Source organism: Chanodichthys erythropterus, chromosome 2 (genome assembly GCF_024489055.1).
Source record: "Chanodichthys erythropterus isolate Z2021 chromosome 2, ASM2448905v1, whole genome shotgun sequence".
Taxonomy (NCBI): domain Eukaryota; kingdom Metazoa; phylum Chordata; class Actinopteri; order Cypriniformes; family Xenocyprididae; genus Chanodichthys; species Chanodichthys erythropterus.
In genome coordinates this window covers 31,413,879-31,434,593 of record NC_090222.1, presented here as the reverse complement: position 1 = coordinate 31,434,593, position 20,715 = coordinate 31,413,879, and the positions used below count along the sequence as shown (strand labels likewise).

General features: G+C 37.8%; 2 protein-coding genes across 4 annotated transcripts in view; one reads left to right on the top strand and one right to left on the bottom strand.

The window, feature by feature from the left end:
• LOC137027732 (cingulin) overlaps positions 1-8,623 on the bottom strand; it is a 30,576-nt gene extending 21,953 nt beyond the window's left edge. For 2 of the 3 annotated variants that reach the window (XR_010896076.1, XM_067396132.1), the window contains exon 1: positions 8,455-8,623. The gene's annotated coding sequence lies outside the window, so the exon portion shown is untranslated. Of the gene's footprint in view, positions 1-7,693; positions 7,819-8,454 lie in introns of those variants that run through there. The other variant, XM_067396141.1, reaches the window with a different exon arrangement.
• Positions 8,624-10,928: 2,305 nt separating this feature from the next.
• Positions 10,929-20,018, top strand: she (Src homology 2 domain containing E). Its single transcript, XM_067396121.1, has 6 exons — positions 10,929-11,909; positions 14,511-14,634; positions 17,188-17,406; positions 17,619-17,820; positions 18,488-18,607; positions 18,716-20,018. The coding sequence occupies exons 1-6, from the start codon at positions 11,436-11,438 to the stop codon at positions 18,897-18,899; spliced, it is 1,323 nt and encodes a 440-aa protein (XP_067252222.1). The 5' UTR covers positions 10,929-11,435; the 3' UTR covers positions 18,900-20,018.
• Positions 20,019-20,715: the final 697 nt, after the last annotated feature.

Genomic DNA, 20,715 nt, shown 5'->3' with positions numbered 1-20,715 from the left:
CTCAATCACATTTGAATATCTACATGATGACGGACAGATTATTTATTCTGTTATGAGTTATGACAGTGATCTGGTCATTGGTCAAACATACAGCCAAAATGTTGTCACGGTCTAAAACGATCCATTTCCTCTGTGTCAGTGTGTCAGTGGCCAGGCAGACAGAGGCACCATTTAGCCTCTCAGCACTGCATTATCTGATAGGGTGAATGGAGGGAGCCTGTGAGTGGGACAGAGGGGGAGTATGAGGACCCTCTTCCCATTATTACAGTGAAGTGGGGCAGAAAACAAGGGCAGCTATGCTGAGAACACTGGCTTCTCTATCACACTCACGCTCTTCTGCTCTCATACACTGATCCAAATCAGAGATGTCACTATTCCGTTCATAGGCAATAGCCTACGGTATGCAGACGTTTACTTACATGCAGAACAAACACACTTCATTTAACCAGTCTAGGAGCAAGTATCTGTGCATTAAGGGCAAAACAATGCAGATCGACCCACTGCTTTTTCTCTCTTCATAATAAAGTGCTGTTAATTATAGGCCTATCCGCTCTATCCATTTCTTTTAACAATGAATTTACGATGACTTCTGCCTAGCTCAAATGTTTTTAATGCTAGATTTTAAACCTTGACTTATGGTACTTTTAAACTTGAATTAAGCAATGTTTTAAATTTTCTTTCTCGCATTGTATTTATTTATTTTTTTTGTCACCAAGATTTATGTCTGGTGCAATGTCTCAATTTCCCCCAGATTAATAGAGTACTCTCTGCACTTACCCCATCTTATTCTATCTCCCATCTCATTCTCTCCTGTCCCATCCTAGTAAATCTGAAAGGAGGTTAACACTCCTCTTAATGAAATTCTAAAGTTTTGAAAACTTCTGAAATGCAGTGAGAAAGGTACAATGTGAAGCAATAGTGTGCTAGATGGCCACAGCAAGTTGTTTAGCAACCGACAACCAATCATAAACTAGGCCTAAACAATGCTTGCCTCGTAAAATATTCATAGACAGTGTACAGTCGCAAAAACTTTCACAAGCCACGTTTAGCTTCCACACATTAGGGAAACTAGAGAGATGAAAAGACAGTATCACTTCTATTTTATTTCTACAAATATAGTGGTGCAGGTATGACGTCACTTTGTAGGCCAATCGGCAGTTATCACACTGGTTCCTTCGACAAAAACCCAATAGGATTTTCCATAGGCTTTTGGATTATTGCAAGAAACAAGCTCTGTGATCAACAAAAGTTTATGATACTTAATTTTCACAGATGAACAACTTTTATGAATTTTGAAGCCTAAATGCAAATGTTCTACGTCACTGCCTATGTGTTGGCCGGCTACTGCGTCAGCATCATGCGCATGCATCGTGGCGCTCACATGGACAGCGTCAGCCAATAATGAGTCAGCGTTCGGATGCAAACTCACAATATAGATAACATTAAGGTTGAACCAATGTAGTCACGTTGACGATTTTAACAATGTCTTTACTACTTCTCTGGACCTTGAATGTGGTAATTTTGTTACTTTCTATGGGAGATAAAAAAACCTATCTTAATTTGTATTCTGAATATGAACGAAGGTCTTGCTGGTTTGGAACGACATTTTTGGGTGAACTAACCCTTTAACTGTCTAGGATTAAATACTAACCCAGGATAAAATTTGAACCACATGAAACATGGAACAAGATGATCTAAGATTACATTAACCCAGGGTTAAAAAAAAGAAACAGCACCTAATCTGCCCCCCACATCCTTAAAGGGTTAGTTCACCCAAAAATGAAAATAATGTAATTTATTACTCACACTAATGTCGTTCCACACCCGCAAGACCTTCGTTAATCTTTGGAACACAAATTAAGATATTTTTGTTGAAACCCGATGGCTCAGTGAGGCCTGCATAGCCAGCAATGACATTTCCTCTCTCAAGATCCATTAATGTACTAAAAACATATTTAAATCAGTTCATGTGAGTACAGTGGTTCAATATTAATATTATAAAGCAACGAGAATCATGATTCAGATCGCGTGTCAAACCGCCAAACTGCTGAAATCACGTGACTTTGGTGCTCCGAACTGCCGATTCGACCCGCTGATTCATTATGCTCCGATGCTTCCTGAAGCAGTGTTTTGAAATCGGCCATCACTAGAAGTCGTTATTTAGTGTTTTTTGGTACAACAAAAATATTCTCGTTGCTTTATAATATTAATATTGAACCACTGTACTCACATGAACTGATTTAAATATGTTTTTAGTACATTAATGGATCTTGAGAGAGGAAATGTCATTTCTGGCTATGCAGGCCTCACTGAGCCATCGGTTTTCAACAAAAATATCTTAATTTGCGTTCCGTAGATTAACGAAGGTCTTACAGGTGTGGAACGGCATGAGGGTGAGTAATAAATAACATTATTTTCATTTTGGGTGAACTAACCCTTTAATTTCCTCCATCCGTTCATAGGCTGATATGCATCTCACTTCAGTCAGTGTCATACTCACTTGATTCATCACCTTTAAACATGATGACCACAGAATCTGTGTCAGCAGAATTCCACAGAAATCACTGCAGACTGAATTCAAATGCTTGTACACAAACTTCTGTCAACATAGATTAAGATTTAGCTGATTCAAACAAACAAAAAATAATGTGTCAAAATAACTGATTATTATACTGATTATACTTACACATTAGAACAGGAACATTCTGTATTCTACCTTTCACATCTCATTCCACATGCTCTGGGAGATAAAGCAACAACAAACATTGCAATTTAAAAGTCTTAATGAACCACTTTTAAAAAAATACCCTCGCACAGACCCTCCACGGGCATCTGTCCACAGCTCTGAGTCTGCGACCTCTTGATCTCCCATTAAATTGAATTCTCTGATCTTAAATTGAATCGAGACTCTCAGATGTGGAACGACTAATAGAATTAAGAGGGAACTGAAGCAGTAGGACTCAGGAGACATCTGCACAGTCAGTATGGTTTGTATTATCTCTGTTGACTATCACAAATCAATGTAAACCAAAGTCAATGCATCTACAACCAGTGCATCTGAGTCACATGTTTAATGAATCTTCATATCAATATGAAATGTGAATTCAGTCACATTTTGTCAGGTCAGACCTCATTTAACGTGGGAGGTACAATAGAAAGAACAAGCATGCATAGCATTCCCAGAGTCCTTTAGGTTTTCAACACCAACCTCTCAGCATACTTCAGACAGCAACACTTTTGAGGTGGCATATATTAAAAGAATGACAACCAATCTGACTAAAGACAAACACAACCTAAAGGCTGAATCTCTGATCTAGTTTCTACTCATTTACATAGAAAGGATAAACCAATCAGTGATATTCACTTTGGAGTGATTTACCTGACAAAGGTGAGATATAGAGCTCATCTAGATTAGTCTATATTAAAGTTCTCGTGTTGCTCTGAGAATGCATCTGAGAAAGTGTAGCCTATCGTAAGCTTTCATCTCATTTTAAAGAGTCTGGTATCCCTCCATTAGTGCTTGACTCCCCTTTGCATTCTTTGTCTCCTGCCAAACTCCCTCTAAATCTCTCTTTTCCTTTAACCATTCCTAAACTTCAATCGCTCTTCAAAGACAGACAAACAAGAATTTCTTCTTCTGTCCGTCTATTGGATCTCACCAGCATGACTGACTCCAGTGTTGCCAAACACAAATCATCCGGCCAGAAACTCACACAATATAAAATGAAATCTTATCTAATATCAGCTTGGAAAAATTAAAGCATGTTTCTCAGCTGTGAATCACACTAGAGGATTGACGTCTCATGTTAGCGATAGAGATAGTGTTATGTTTGTCCATGGCTCAGCACAATGTAGTCACAGGTTAATAACCAAGATGCCAGTGTAACATGGGGGATGCAAGAACAATACGTTTTGGTTTTATGGTCTAAAAATGTGCAAAGAATCATTCAAATGAAAAGCAAGCTTTTAATTTAACATGCACTGCTGAGTGTGGTTTAGCAGGCTCAAGGGGGTGCTTGGAAAGATTAAGCTTTGTTAAACCTATAAAACAAATTACTAATTAATTGGATTTCATATTAATAAAATGTGCCGTTATGTCTTTCTTGAGGAAATGACTCCATAATTGCAGCCAGAAAACTTTTGAAAATCAAAAGCTCATGTGTCTTATTAGGGGGAAGCTACTTGAGGAGTTTGATTTTCACCCACGGAACTGAATGTTTTTCATTTAAAGTCACGATGAAACATGACGAAAATAGCAACAGATCTTTTCTTCCATATTGTGATATATTGTATGCGTTTAATTTTTTAAAAAGATACAAAATGTACTAGATGAGGGTTGTTGATTGGATGTATATGGAGATCGGCTGAATGTGAGCTTAAAATTTTAATTATGACATCAAAAAAACAAACACATATGAATTCACATTAAAATCAATAACATCCATTTGGAAAATGGACTTATTTGATTTTTCACATGAAATTTTATTTTGTGTCAACTTTAAAATTGAATCATTTTAATAACAGCCACTTTAAATGGTTAGTTCACCCAAAAATGAAAATAATGTCATTTATTACTCACCCTCATGCCTTTCTACACCCCTAAGTCCTTTGTTAACCTTCGGAATGCAGATTAACCCTTAAATGCATACCTCGGGTCTTTAGTGACCCGAGATGTCATTCACTACCCTCCTCCTCATTCATTTTTTAAACTTAGACATAAAATTATAAAAGAATGCCTATTTTTGTATTCATTTTTTGTAAAAATTGTATAGGGTCGCTAACGACCCGAGGTGTGTATGAGTGCACGTATATTTTTTCTGCACAACAATAATTGAATCTTAGATGACGGAATAAGTGCAATTCACCTTTATTCCACAAGTAGGCAATGTCTGAAACACAATGCTGAAGTGACGACTCATTCAGGCAGAAAACGAAATAAGAAAAACATGAAATTGCTCAGCGATTTACTGCAGAGCAAGTACTGAACGCAATCAAATATGACTGTAACTGTTACTGGATGGATCTGGTGAAGCTGTTAGCGATCGAAATATTGATTTTGAAGATGTTGAAAATTATATAGTTTTGAGAATACGTTTGAGATCGCGAATGGGCTCATATTCGTGACCTCAAATATAAAACTAGGCCATTATTTGCTGAATTTACTGGGAAATGAGCTCTGACGAGGAAAGTCATGATGGCATAAAACATCTAGTCAAACGGAGCCCTTTCAAGCTCCAAAAAGTAACAAAATATGCTTTATTTTACTCTTCTGTAATTGTTACTCTAATATCAGAAGAGTAGGGCTGGGCGATATATCGAATGCTTTTGTCATGCGCATTTCGTCAGTAAAGCCGGTTCCCTGATTGCCGCTAAATCGCCATCACCTGCTTTCAAATGCAGCGGCATTTAATAGACAGAGCCGTAGTTCACTGATAAGCCACGCAGTATCGCGTTCAATATCGATGGCGATTCATATCGATATTAAACGCGATATTGCGTGGCTTATCAGTGAACTACGGCTCTGTCTATTAAATGCCGCTGCATTTGAAAGCAGGTGATGGCGATTTAGCGGCAATCAGGGAACCGGCTTTACTGATGAAATCATCGCCCAGCCCTACAGAAGAGTTTTATAGTATCGCGACAGGTAGAGATCCTTCCGTGTTAGATATAGATCTGTGTCGATAAAGACCTGAATATGTAAGAATGATTTGCGAAACAGTCATGCATTTAAGGGTTAAGATATTTTTGTTGAAATCCGATGGCTCAGTGAGGCCTCCATAGCCAGCAATGACATTTCCTCTCTCAAGATCCATTAATGTAACTACTTATTTAGTGATGGCCGATTTCAAAACACTGCTTCAGGAAGCTTCGGAGCGTTATGATTCTTCTGTGTCGAATCATAATTCGGATCGCATGTCAAACCGTCAAACTGCTGAAATCACGTGACTTTGGCGCTCCGAACCAATGATGTGCTGATTCATAACGCTCTGAAGCTTTCTGAAGCAGTGTTTTGAAATCGGCCATCACTATAGAAGTTGTTATTTTTTATTTATTTTTTTTGCCGCACCAAAAATATTCTTGTTGCTTTATAATATTAATATTGAACCACTGTACTCACATTCAGGGGCGTCGGACTGGGGGGTAAAAGGTACCAAGTACCCAGGGCCCGAGGCCGGGGGTGGGGGGGGGGGGGGGGGGGTTGCCCTTAGAAGTCAGTTTTTCTATACATACATATACATGCACTAAAATTTGTATAGAATTTATGTACAAATAAAAAAAGTTACTGTGCAAAAGTAAACTTGTAGTCAGGCACTGGTTTGGTATATAAAAAAAAAAGTCATTTTCATGCTGTGCAGGGCCCCACCACCCCTCTCGAATCAATGTAAATGGTACGACCCGCAGGTTAGGTGCTTCTGCTGCAGACCTGCGGTGATTCGTGAATCAGTTAATGAGGCAGGAGCTGGAGTTAGCCGTGATATGAACAAGGAAAGACTTGACTCTTCCTCTGTCTTCCTAAAGGAAAATCAGGGGCTTAAAAAACGAAAAGAAAAGAAGATCAAAGAGAGAAAGGCAAATGAGGGCAAGCAGTTGCTCACTCAGGTTTTTGAAAAGAAAGGTGAGCTCCAAATGCATCATCGAGCATCGACATTGTTTTAACATAAATATCTACTCCAGGTAGAATAGCATACATTTATGTTCGTACTCTATTTGAATAACATACCAATACTTTATAGTATCACACCCTACATAGCGAGCAAACAATATTTCTGGGTAAATAACAGGGAGTGAGAAGCAGACGGAGGCGGAGCCTGCGCAGCTTGTCTCCTCTTCTGCTGCAGTTCTCCCGTTCTTCCCAGAGTCAGAAGTTTACATGAAAACACTGTATATTTCCCTCCATTATCAAAATCTAACACCCGCGAAAACACAGATTGTTAGCGCCTATTTTACCGCATTGTTATGCAAATTAGCTCGCACACGCTCTTACATCAAGTACAGGATTGTTCTCAGTTTAATGCACATCTTAATGATTGAAAATTACCTATTTTAAAACGTAATTCAAAGACTGAATGTCGTTTGGCGGTTAGTGTACCCTGTGATTCTATAGTCTGCATTTATTTTAAACAGACAAATAATCAGCAATTAACTTGTACTTTAAAAAGGTATTGTGACAATAAAGGATATTTTAGCAAATTAGTAGTACTTTTGACAATAAAACAAAAATATATTAATCATAGTGTGGCTTATTTTGTTTACATTTTAAGTGTTTTTATGATAAAAATGCAATACCCCACCCATTGGTATCACTATGGTATTTGGTACAGGGGCCCAGCAAGATGGTTTGTACCCAGGGCCCAGGTGCTACGCCCCTGCTCACATTAACTGATTTAAATATGTTTTCAGTACCTTTATGGATGTTGAGAGAGGAAATGCCATTCAGGCCTCACAGGGCCATCGGATTTCAAGAAAAATATCATAATTTGAAGATGAACGAAGGTCTTACGGGTGTGAAACGGCATGAGGGTGAGTAATAAATGACAGAATTTTCATTTTTGGGTGAACTATCCCTTTAATAATATTAATGCTGAAGTTAAATGACATGTATTATATAAAATGTAGCAGACTAATAATTAAGCCTAATGATTAAAAAAAAAAAAATAGTATGTATGTACAGAGTTTGTGTGCCACTGCTCACCTGGGCCTGTAAAATTCTTCTACACTGAGTCACTGGTTTCAGGTCTAGAAAGGTCCTGGCGTTTGGATAACATCTCGAAACTACCAAAAGAGCTATAAACCAAATATAAACGAGATCAATGCTTTAACTACTAAACTAAAAAGTTGGTTGTCCCTTTAAGTCTTTTTAAACAGCATACGTTTGACAGCCAACCTGACACAGTAACCTGATCGCTCACGGCGAGTTTGACACTGACTCGTTATTCATTTGACTGAAAACTGGTCTATTCAAACACAAAGCTTTGAGTGTTTAGCGGACTTTCTTAAGGCTGTGGTGAGGTAAACAATCACAACACTGTTAAAACAGGACTGTTTGCCACGTCAATACTTGCTCTCATGATTTGCTCCCAAAGCGAGAAGCGCAGGTGTTCACCTGGCGATGCACCTGCGCTTCGTGCGAAACGCAATGGCTTATAAAGTCTCTCGAGGAAAAGCGCTCATTTTTAGCGTAAACCACTGGAAAACACTGTAAAATACGTGGGCTCGACAATAATCCTTTGGACAGACATTAATCCATCTTCAGAGAAGTTCACTTAAGAAGAACACAAAACAACTAATCTTAACAGTATGCGAGCGAAACAAGTGTATCATTCCCAAAGGAAGAAAGTTCAGCTCGATAATGCATTTGAGCATCTGCCGCGCGACAAACAACTTAGCATCAATTTCTAGTCACAGGCTAACAGGTTTAGCGATGATAGCGAACAAAAATAACATTTAACCTACCTGATATGACGGCAAAGTTTATATTTCACTCTGCTGAATGTTCCTCTGTTACTTCCTGCTGCTCTCCTTCATGAGAACTAATAGTGTAAAAGTAAAGGACGTTTCTTTAAATGTGACAGGTCTAACTAATAATCCCCAGGGAAACATTTGCTAAAGACAACCTGTTACCTTTCAGACCGATACCACTTGCCCCGCCCACTTTGCGCGCGAGGAATAATTTTATTGGCTGATAGTGGCGTCGTGGGTGGAACGCTCGAAACCATTTCTGCTTCGATTATTGGTTAGGTTGTATGTCAATCACAATAAAGTCTGGAATGCGTTTGTCTGTGGAGCCGTGAAAAATAAATTCAGTGTTAAGATTTGGAGACACTATGAAAGTTTAGTTTTGTCACAAAATTGGCTCAATAGGCTAAACTTCTACGGCACACTTAGAGTTCATATAACTCCCTGTTTTGCAATTCGTTATGTATGTAAATAGCTGAGATCTCGTAGGCTTTAAATAAATTCTTAAAAATAATAATCAACAGTGAAAAAATGAGGTGCAAAACTGTTTCTATGTATAATAAAAAAGTATGTTTTTGTAAATAAAATAGGCCTATATGAAATCAGGATTTGATCCCTGATCGGAAATTTAGTAGCAGGCCTACAATCAAACTCTGACTACAGGCCTAGTGCAATATCATGCTGAACAATCAAAATAGTGCAGAATATGAGTAGCTACATTTGGTTATGCTGTTCCACCGATGAAAGTAAATGTCCCGTGTGTACTGTCTTTTAGAATTTGTTTAGTAGCATCTGGATTTCATTTTCCCTTATTGTTTTTTTCTGTCGTTTTCAATAACTGGAAAAACAGGTCCATGTGCTTCTCAATAAATTCTGCAAGACATTCCTCGATGAGCTGGGCTGACTGACAGTGTTGATAAACACACTGATAATGATGATGTCACTCTTCACTATAGTAGGCTAACCGCAGTAGTCATGTGTGTGGGCAGAGACAGATTATGTGTTCATAGCTCAACTTCCACTATTTAAATACTTTCAGAAGAAAAATTGTATATATAAGCAGGCAAGTAGGCAAGCATGAAACTCGGTGCCAGTAAAAACCATAACATTATGGAATTTCAGAAATAGTTTTCAAACAGACACGTTTATCAGGTCTAAATAATTAAACTGATGTAGGCCTTTAATTCATTTTTATGTCTATAAATTAGTCACTAGATGGAGGCAGTATAAATGACTTTAAATTGCCCATGTGTCTGCTCTGGGCCAGTTACCCAGTGTGAACTGCTGCCCCTCTGTGGTAGTGTCTGCACAATAAATGTTCATCATTTAGATGTTAGAGCTTGCCTGGTTAGTATAGATAAACATATTTGTGTTTGTAGGCTATGTTAGCATACGTGTTTTTTTTTTCCAGTCATAATTTGCTTTAGGCTACTGTTTAAATTAAGCAAAAAAAAAAAAAAATTGTAATAAGGTCAGATAGTCCACATTGTGATGATTACCTTATATGTGACAACATGCCTCACTATTAGCGCAACGTGCTCACCGATGTGTATGTAGTGGTGGCAAATGTTAAATAGTTTACTTTTTTTTTTTTTCTCAGTTCAAAAAATACTCTGAGAAATATTCACTGAAGTAAAGAGTGTGACAACTAGACAACTATTGTAAATCTAGGCTATTTGCTGTGCACCAGAATATTAAAGGATTAGTCTACTTTCAAATAAAATTTTCCTGATAATTTACTCACCCCCATGTCATCCAAGATGTTCATGTCTTTCTTTCTTCAGTTGAAAAGAAATGAAGGTTTTTGATGAAAACATTTCAGGATTATTCTCCTTATACTGGACTTCAATGGTATCCAAACGGTTGAAGACCAAATTACAGTTTCAGTGCAGCTTCAAAGGGCTGTCCTACACCTTCTATATTTTACTTATGGAACGAACGCAGTGCCAGTTTAATTTTTTTCCGTAAGTAGAATAGGGAAGGCCTAGGACATACAGGGTACGCTTTTTGAAGAATACAGAAAGCGGAAGCATGTGGAAGGCGATCATCTGTTTATATAAATCATATACAGTTGTATTTTTTTCAAAAATGACTGATCGTTTCGCTAGATAAGACCCTTATTCCTCGTCTGGTATCGTTTAAAGCCCTTTGAAGCTGCACTGAAACTGTAATTTTGACCTTCAGCCGTTTGGAGACCATTGAAGGTCTCCAAACGGCTCATTAATCCTTTAAGTGAGTGTTGTTAATAAATCAAAAATCAATTATAGGGGCCATATTGAGTGATATTTTAGAAGGTGAGTTAATTTTCAGGAAAATTTTATGTGAAAGTGGACTAATCCTTTAAGTGAGGTGCATCCACAGGTAGGTTGCGCCCAGCAAATGAAAAGTTCCCATTTAGGGGAACAGTAGCTGCAACTGCAACCACCCCCACCCACAGCTGCAGAACAAACGCACACGTACATGCACATCCCCTTCACTTCATTTAGACTGTCGCTTGGAGTGGATATACCGGGAATGGGATCTTCAGCGAGAGCTAAGAAAAACTTTCAATTTTTCCGCGTTTATGCCCTTCAGAGACTCCTCTTTATCTTGCGGGAATAATTGGGAGCAAGCAAAAATAAGACATTATTCTCTAATGTGAAGAATCGTAGTATAGTTGAGAGTGTAAGAAGTTTCCTGAAAAGAAATACGAATGGGATAAATTCTGTGATCAAGATTATATAAAAGGGATTTTACTATTCGGAACCTTTCCCTAAATCAATTTGACAGATTTTTTTAAATTAAATAAATTAAAAAGAGTTCTTGTTTAAAATAACAACAACAACCTTGTGTCATTTGAACTGCACGTTAAAGTGTTGTTAATAAATCAAAAATCAATTATAGGGGCCATATTGAGTGATATTTTAGACGCTGATTGGTTTTCTAAAGGAGTTGCGCGTGTGTATGGAGAGTGGCGCAGACACCTGTGCGTATTCGTCATGGCGAAGTGGTTTAAAGATTTCCCAACTAGTTTGAAGACTGGATCCGACCGGATCCGTTCTGCTTCGGAATCGGGGACTCAGTCCCGTCCCAAACCGGTTCTGACCGTCGGTACTGGTTCCAAGGGGAGTCTGCGTAAAAATTCTGGAGCGGAAAACGGTGGCAGTGGTGGTGGTGGTGGTGTGGGTTCCTTACTCCACGGGAGAAATCGTAAAAATTCGGCCATCGAGCTGGGACGGAACCACTCCAGCACCGGTTCGATGAAAGACGGGAAGATATGGGAAATTCTGATCCCTGGGAAAAGTAAGAAAAACACCAAAATGGAGGGTTTTGAAGACCATCGGACCCTGCGGACCACCAGTCTTGCTGACGCGTACATGAGCAGAATGATCAAGGTTAATGATCCAAAATCCAGTGCAGGAGGATCATCCCCAGACAGCGAGAGGGCCAAGTCACCAATCAGAACAGAAACGGTAAGTTTGAGAATGAGGCACCACAATATAGACTAATTATTATTATTATTCTATCATGTATTTTTTATAGACAGATTTAAAGTATAGGTAACAACTGTTTTCTGAAAATTCAGTGAATTCATCTTTGGAAAAAAAACACCATTTGCTGGATTTAGGTGGTTTTAGTGGGAACTCTTTTGCTGGTCTACTTGTTGGATAGCTGAAATAACTTCAGACCAGCTCAAACCAACTGAGACCAGCATCTTATGCTGGTTTAGGGTGGGTTTTTCAGTAGGGATAAAGGAAGAATAGCCCTGATCTGAGTGATAAAGCAGTCCTCATTGACCAATGTTTTTTTCTGGAGTTCCTTTTAACACATGACATACTCCAATTTTCCCAGTCCCCCTGTTGACTGTGAGAACCAAACAAATGTCTTTGTTTTGAAAATTGCGATCAATATCTCTCTTCCAGCTCTTTGTTTAAGCAATATCTTCTTCTCCCCTCCCTCAGCCCCCTCTTCTCTCTTTCGTATCTTTCTTTCCTCCCTCCCCACATCTCTCTTATTCTTCCTATATTCTCTTTTCATTGAATTGCTGTATTATAAGCAGACACAGCTGAGCTAAAAAGCAACAAACACAATGAGAGCCTTTCCTTGCCTCTCTTCCTGTCTCTTTTCCTAGTCATGCACACTCTCTTCACTCTGTCATTGTGGGAAACACACTTTTGTGCTCGCATACACACACACACACATACACCCTTGCTCACAAATACGCAAAGAATACAATGCATACATAACACAATGGCTCTATCCCATTCTTCCAGTCCCTGGTGAAGGCAGTGTTTGAAGAATTATGTCACCTGATACATAGGCTGTATCCTCTCCCATTTACGGACATCCCCTCTAGCTACACTTTGAACATAATAGCACAGAAATCAGAATCTCATGAGGTCACACACACACACACAAAACGTCCAGAGGGAGAATAAGAGAAAGAAAGGGGAAAGATGGGCCAGAGAATAAGCTTAAGCTCTTCAGAAATACTGATTATTCAACTACAAGACGAAACAAAGAATTCCAGCCATATAAGATGTAATTTAACTCCAGGTTTTGGCTAAATGCCCTTTTTAGCTGGGTTTGCACTACTTCTGAAGTAGATCATTGCACAAGCTCCTCTAGTGAATATAATGGCATCATATTATTAAAGGACTGTTCCAGGTTCAGTACAAGTTAAAGGGTTAGTTCACCCAAAAATGAAAATTCTGCCATTAATTATTTACCCTCATGTCATTCCAAACCCGTAAGTCTTTTGTCCATCTTCTGAACACAAATGAAGATCTTTTTGATGAAATCTGAGAGCCTTCTGTCCCTCTATAGACAGCTTGGCACTTTCACACTTCAAAAAGTTCATAATGAGATCTTAAAACTAATCCATATGAATTGAGTGGTTTAGTCCAAATTTCCTGAAGAGACTCGATTGCTTTATATGATGAACAGATTTAATTTAGGCTTTTATTCACATATAAACATTGATCAGCGAACATAAACGCTCAACCGAACCTGCTTTACCCGCAACAACAAAGCTCTTGTGCTGCGTAAAACACGAAAATGAACCTTGTTGGTTCTTGCACATCAAGCAAAAATGCTTGAGCTTCCATTTACAACAACTAATGTGTGAGTTGATTCATGTTTATATGTGAATAAAAGCCTAAATTCAATCTGTTCATCATATAAAGTGATTGTTTCTCTTCAGAAAATTTGGACTAAACCACTCAACTCATATGGATTAGTTTTACGATGTCTTGAACTTCATGATGCGTCAAATTGTCAGTTGCGTAGCTGTCTATGGAAGGACAGATGGCTCTCAGATTTCATCAAAAAGATCTTCATTTGTGTTCCGAAGATGAGCTTAAGTCTCATGGGTTTGGAAAGACATGAGGCTGAGTAATTACAGAATTTTCATTTTTGGGTGAACTATCCCTTTAAGCCCAATCGATAGCATCTGTGGCATGATGTTGAACCTCCTCCTTTTCTTAAAATAATTAAATAAATACATTAATTAATTAAAATGAAAGGGAATGGGGTCAGTAAATGTTAAAACATTCATTTCAATAGTATATTCTCATGATGTAAACAATAAGCATGTTAACTTCATTTTAGTGTGAAAAAATTACTTACTAACCTTTTCTGTTTACAAGTTCATTACCATGTCAATGTAACACCTAAACACTAAAATTATCATAAAAAATTAAGAAAACAACTTAACACCTCAAAAACCTTTTTGTATCATTCTTTAAAAAAATATGGTAACATTACTTTTTAATGTTCTCTAAACATTCTGAAAGAATAAGTAACATTTAACAAAATGTTAGATGACGTACAACTAAAACATTTCACAAGAAAAAAACAATGTTCCATGAACAATATATTGTGTTTTTGAGAACATAATTAAAGACCAGAAATCTTTTAATGAACATTCCTGGAAGAACATCCTGGAACATTGAAAGAACCTTGCCAGAACGTTAGCCAGAGTTCTGAGAACTTTCCCTGTTGGCTGGATTCTATTATAGGCCTTAACACAAATCATTGAAATCTCTTACTTCCTTTCTTCTCATGCTTAATAGATCATCCTGGAGGATTATGCTGACCCATTTGATGCAGAGAAAACAAGGGAACAGAGAGAAGCTGAAAGAGAAGGAGAGAATGATGGCTACATGGAACCTTATGATGCCCAGCTTATTATTACAGGTACAGCACTCATTTATTTTCCTCTTCTCTCCTTTATATCTCTTTCTTTTAATCATTTATTCATCTTGAATGTTTTGTCAGTGTAATAAGCAGATTTTCAGGGATTTTAAGAGTATGAAAAATCACAGCTCCCTCTCTCCCCTTGTTGGTGGTTTCCACGGTGACAGTGTTGTGCTGGGACAATGGGTGCAGTTTCCTCTTTCTGCTTCCTGTTTCCTGTCTGTGTTTCCTTTGCCCCATTCTATGGACAGGAAGTTGACCCCTGCCGTCCCCCTAGTATGCCTGGCTATGTGAGAAAGACCCCCCAACACTCCCCACTCCCCCCAATCACTTCCCAGAACTCAGGAAGTGGCTTGCTAAGCCAGCCAATCATAGACTCTGTCTGACTTTCCCCTGGTATGACCATTGTTTTCTCACACAATAGGCCAGACACAAAGTGACAGCAAAGAAACACAGAGAGAGGGAAGAACGATGGAGCTCCAGGCATAGTTTTGTTGATGTTGAACTTTAAACGTTCAGGAATTAATTGGTGCATAAGTAGACAAATTTAGAAAAAATAATTTAGAGTGACTGAAAATGCAGTATGATACAGATATATGAGAAAAATGCCATATTTTATCAGCGTTTTTTATTTTCATCACAGTTTAAAAAGGCTTATATGATATGGGTTTCTATATTTTATCACATGTTTTGTGTTGTGTAATAAGGTTTTTTTTTTTCATTTTCCTATTATATGTGTAAGATTTCCTGTTGTATGTGTATCTGAATTATTCAAAAGTTAAAAACATATTTTAATATTCAGTCTAAATGTAAAATCTAAACTTAGAACCAAATAGTTAGCTAATACACAAAGGCAAATGGTTACAAAATCTCATGAGCGGTAAAGCAGACTGTGTATAAAGAAAAACTTTACAGCTTTAGCAGAAAAATATAATGTAAGTTCTTTCATAAAATGCTTAGCTGCACATTTCTGCTTTTGTATCGGCCGCATTCATTTCCATTGTGCATCATCATAATTATTTTTCAAGTACTGAACACTGTTTTTAGTTCTGCTGCCTGTTGCTCCCATAAAGTATAACCTTTTAAATAAGCGAACCTGTTTATGTATCATTTAGTTTGCTGCAGAGAGAAGCGCACACTTATGTGGTATTTGTTGGTACAGGTTCAACTTTTACTTGTTCATAATTTCCTGTGGTTTCACTCACAGTTATTAGCTTGTTCTGCATCTTTACCACACAGACTATATATTTGTACATGAAGCATCTGGATATGCACATTAGATAGTGACAAATAAGGCCGTCCTTTTCCATTTTCAGTGAAACTAAGTGTGATTAATTCAGTCTTTCTTAATAATACATTTGTAAAATTTTGTCAGCTGCTCACAGTGTTTTACATGCAAATTCCATAACAGAATGTGCTATATTAATTTCAACAGTTTGAAAATATAAGAATATGTGGAAGCTTTATAAATATGAGACTGAAGGGGCCATCACATGTTTGTGGCTAAAATTGAGTCATTTCGTTAAGAATCCATGCAATTTGCCCACACAAGATTCACAAATTCACTGTGTTGACCAACAGGAAGCTGCTTGGTTTGAAAGTGACTTCTGTGTAAGCTGTGCTTCATACATCGCTACGCTATTGATAATAGAAAATGGAAGCATTAAAGGATTAGTTCACTTTCAAATAAAATTTTCCTGATAATTTACTCACCCCCATGTCATCCTAGATGTTCATGTCTTTATTTCTTCAGTCGAAAAGAAATTAAGGTTTTTGATGAAAACATTCCAGGATTATTCTCCTTAAAATGGACTTCAATGGGCACCAAACTGTTGAAGGTCAAAATTACAGTTTCAGTGCAGCTTCAAAGGGCTTTAAATGATACCAGATGAGGAAAAAGGGTCTTATCTAGTGAAACAAGCTGTCATTTTTGAATTTTTTTTTTAAAGTATATGCTTTATATAAACAAATGATTGCCTTCCAAGTGCTTACAAGTCCAAACAAACGCAACGCCAGTTCCATTTTTTCCGTAAGTCGAATAGGGAAGGCGTAGGACATACAGCGTAAGCTTTTTGAAGAATACGAAAATGCAGTTTTGGCAGAAGCACTTGGAAGGCGATCATTTGTTTATATAAAGCATATACATTTAAATTTTTTTTTGAAAATGACCGATCGTTTCGCTAGATAAGACCCTTATTCCTTATCTGGTATCATTTAAAGCCCTTTGAAGCTGCACAGAAACTGTAATTTTAATGACCTTCAACCGTTTGGATACCATTGAAGTCCATTATAAGGAGAATAATCCTGGAATGTTTTCATCAAAAACCTTAATTTCTTTTTGACTGACGAAAGAAAGACATGAACATCTTGGATGACATGGGGGTGAGTGAATTATCAGGAAAATTTTATTTGAAAGTGAACTAATCCTTTAATATGACTGTACCATAATTATGGCCTAAAAACAAACTACAAATAACATTCTAAACACTGTTCTTATCCCATAAATTCTTCTTTGGAAACAACTCTGAAATATAAATTTGTGCCCTTGCACAGAGATTCGCCGACGAGGCTCGAAGGACCTGCTGAAAGTGTGCGTAGTGTTGAATGGAGGTGAAAGTGAAGGATCTGGACCCCCTCAGATCTATGATGTCCCATATGAAGAGGTTCTGGAGGGAATTCCCTTGACCCGACCAGAGTCCGACCCCAGACCACCGGCAGAGTATGAGCTGCCCTGGGAGTGGAAGAAGGAGCAGATTGTTAGAGCACTGTCAGGTAACATCCCTCACATTCATATTAGTAGCATCTTCTTTATTTAGCATTGCCATTACATAAACACAGTAAAAGCGATTTAAAAGTCATTTAGATTTAATGACATGTTATTAGGGTGATTATGATGCAGCAGTTGTTCCAAACATTTGGGATTACAGGGGAGGCCATTATTGCCAGATGCCATCATAAAATTATATGTTACATTCTGTGTACAGCTCAGTTTGATGGAGTGGAGCGCATGTCGAAGGAAGAATCAGGTTCTCCCACTGTAAAACAGCAGACCCTGAGACATAAGAGCTGGACCCCCAAATCTCTTCGCCCGAATCCCCCCTCCCCGACTTCCCCATCATCTCCCAGCACCACCCCAGACAGCGAGACACCAATAGTTGATCCCACCCTACCCTTGGAGAAACAGAGGTGTGAGTTTGTGTCTTAAAAACGTGTTTTAGACACTACTGGCAATGTGTGAATGTGGTTCATTTATGCAGATAACCTGGATGAAGTGGTGAGATTAAAATAGTGATGGGAATACATGTGCTAGTTACTGTAATAGAGGCCAAATTAATATTAGTTTGCATGTCAGGGAGTATAACTGGATCCCCAGTTAATGGACCCCCACCTATAAGCTTTCTTTTTTGCTTCTTTGGGGGATCCATTTCACTGTACCAATGTTGTATTTTTGTACCCTTGCTGTATTACAGATTGTGTTGCTAGTGGTATTTGTGAATAAACTCTGAATTGAATTGAATTGAATTGAACTAACTTTGGGAATTTGCACAAATTTTTACCCTTAATTTTTTTCGTATAGGAGTATATTTTTTCATATTTTTTATACATTTTAATATTTATGTTGTAATAAAAATTTGTGCCCACAACAACATTGGACCCCACTGACTAAAAATATTTACCACATCTATCCATTTGTACAGTTGTCTGTCCATCTTTCTCCATCCCTCCTAATTGTCTTCTTATATATTCTGTACTAAATATAATCTGTTTTAAAGTACTGTTCATATTACATAATCATACGATGTAGAAATAAGAATCTCCTCCCATTTTCTTCTCTCTCTCTCTGTCTCTCCAGCTGGTATCATGGTAGTGTGAGTCGTCAGGAGGCGGAGGCTCAGCTACAGCACTGTAGGGAGGCAAGCTTCCTGGTGCGAGACAGCGAATCGGCTACCAGCAAATACTCCATCGCCCTCAAGTAAGTGTGTGCTTGTGTATGCTTGATATCAAGAGAATAAAAAATGAGTTAGCAGTCCTGAAAAGCTGACATAGATGATATAAGATCCTTATTTCCCTCTCTCTAAAGGACGAGTCAAGGGTGTGTGCACATCATCGTAGCGCAGACTAAAGAATGCGGTTACACACTGGAAAAGAGCAGCTGTGTGTTCCCAAGCATCCCAGAAGTGGTGCACCACTACTGTACCCAGCGCCTACCTTTCACCGGGGCAGAACACATGACCCTACAGCACCCCGTACCACGCACACACTGAACACACACATGCTAAATGTATACAAATACACAGCGATCTCTGGTGCAAAGACATGAATGTACAATACCATGGTGCCTACCAATCACATGCCAGCAAAGCACAGCTTAAAACTCTTTGTCTTACTGTATGTATGTGTATGTGCGCATGGAAATGAATTATTGAAGTTGGACTTTCCATATTTGAGTTTTCACCCTCTTTGAAACCACTTAAATATGACTCCAGAACGACCAAGGGAGGAAATATGTTTCACAAAAGCTGTGGTTTAAACACCAGAGTAATGTGTATCTGTTGACTTTTGTTTTGTTATTTCCTCATCCCTTGTTTGAGTACACTGGGATTGCAGTTTCATAAGTTCACTTCCAATCATGCTACTGATCTAATTATGTGTCCGAAGGGGTAACGTGCTCCGAAACTCCCCCTGCTGTCAGCAGTGCCAAACTGCAACAATATCACTCTTGCAACCGATGCCAATTTTGTTACTTTCCCTGGTGAGACACAAATTTTACTCCCTGCAACAACAACTGTGCATTTAAGAGGCCAGAATTGGCACAGTTGATATTTTTAAGATCCGTAGTATAGATTTAGTTTAGAATTAATAGTTGGATTCTTATATTATTGTATCCTCTAAGGAAAAACATTTCACCTCACATTGGCAGTTCCTGGATAGCTGAGGTTAGATCGTTAGCTCGGATCAATACAGCAAATTGAAGCTGGCTCGTTCATCAGATAAATGAGTCATTGCCGTTGATTGGCTAATGTTCTTGTCTGTCAGTGATAAAACTTACTATTGATTGGTTTGAGTTTGGGAATAGTGGGATGTTGAACGGATTTACTGACCGCGCAGTCATGCTTGGATTCATGGCGTACCGAATGTGATATCACTCTCTTGGTGATGGGAAGTTACGTTTAAATGTATGTCTATTTGTTTAAAGGTAACAGGTTCCAGTTTAGTCTTTAAGGATGCTAAATTTGATTTTGAAGTAATTATTGTTTTAATCTAGATGAGAGAAATGAGAGGGAAAAAACACATTCTCTGAAGATTTTGCCTTTGTACAATGTAAGACTGTGCAAAGCCTGAAATAAAGCAGATAATGCTGAATTTGAAATCTGTCTTTTTCACATTCACACACATAAAAGTCCCTGCAAAAATGCAACATATCAGAACCGCAACAGATAAAATGTGCTAAAGCCATAATTTTTAGCCTTTTTAAAAAAGAAATTAAAAGGGTTAGTTCACCTAAAAATGAAAATAATGTTATTTATTACTCACCCTCATTTCGTTCGAACAAAAGATTCGAAACAGTGCTTTGAAATTGCCCATCACTAGATATTGTTGAAAAATTGTCGTTATTTTTATTTTTTTGCCGCACAAAAAGTATTCTTGTCACTTTATAATTTTAAGGTAGAATCACTATACTCACATGAACTGTTTAAAATATGTTTTTAGTAGCTTTCTAGGCACTGAAAGTGTAAATTAACTTGCTGGCCTCACTGAGCCATCGGATTTCATCAAAAATATCATGTTCCGAAGATGTGTTTACGGGTGTAGAGCGACATGAGGGCGAGTAATAAATTACATAATTTTTATTTTTGGGTGAACTAACCCTTTAATACTTTTATTTAGCAAAGACACATAAAATTGGTCAAAATTGACAGTAAAGAATGTTATATTATTAAAAATTCTACTTCAAATAAATGCTGTTTTTTTTTTTATTTTCTATAAATCAAAGAATCCTTTAAAAAAAATTTGGCCTCACAGTCTCCACAAAAATAATGCTATTTCATGTATTCTGACTTGGATTCTCTTTTCTCTTCT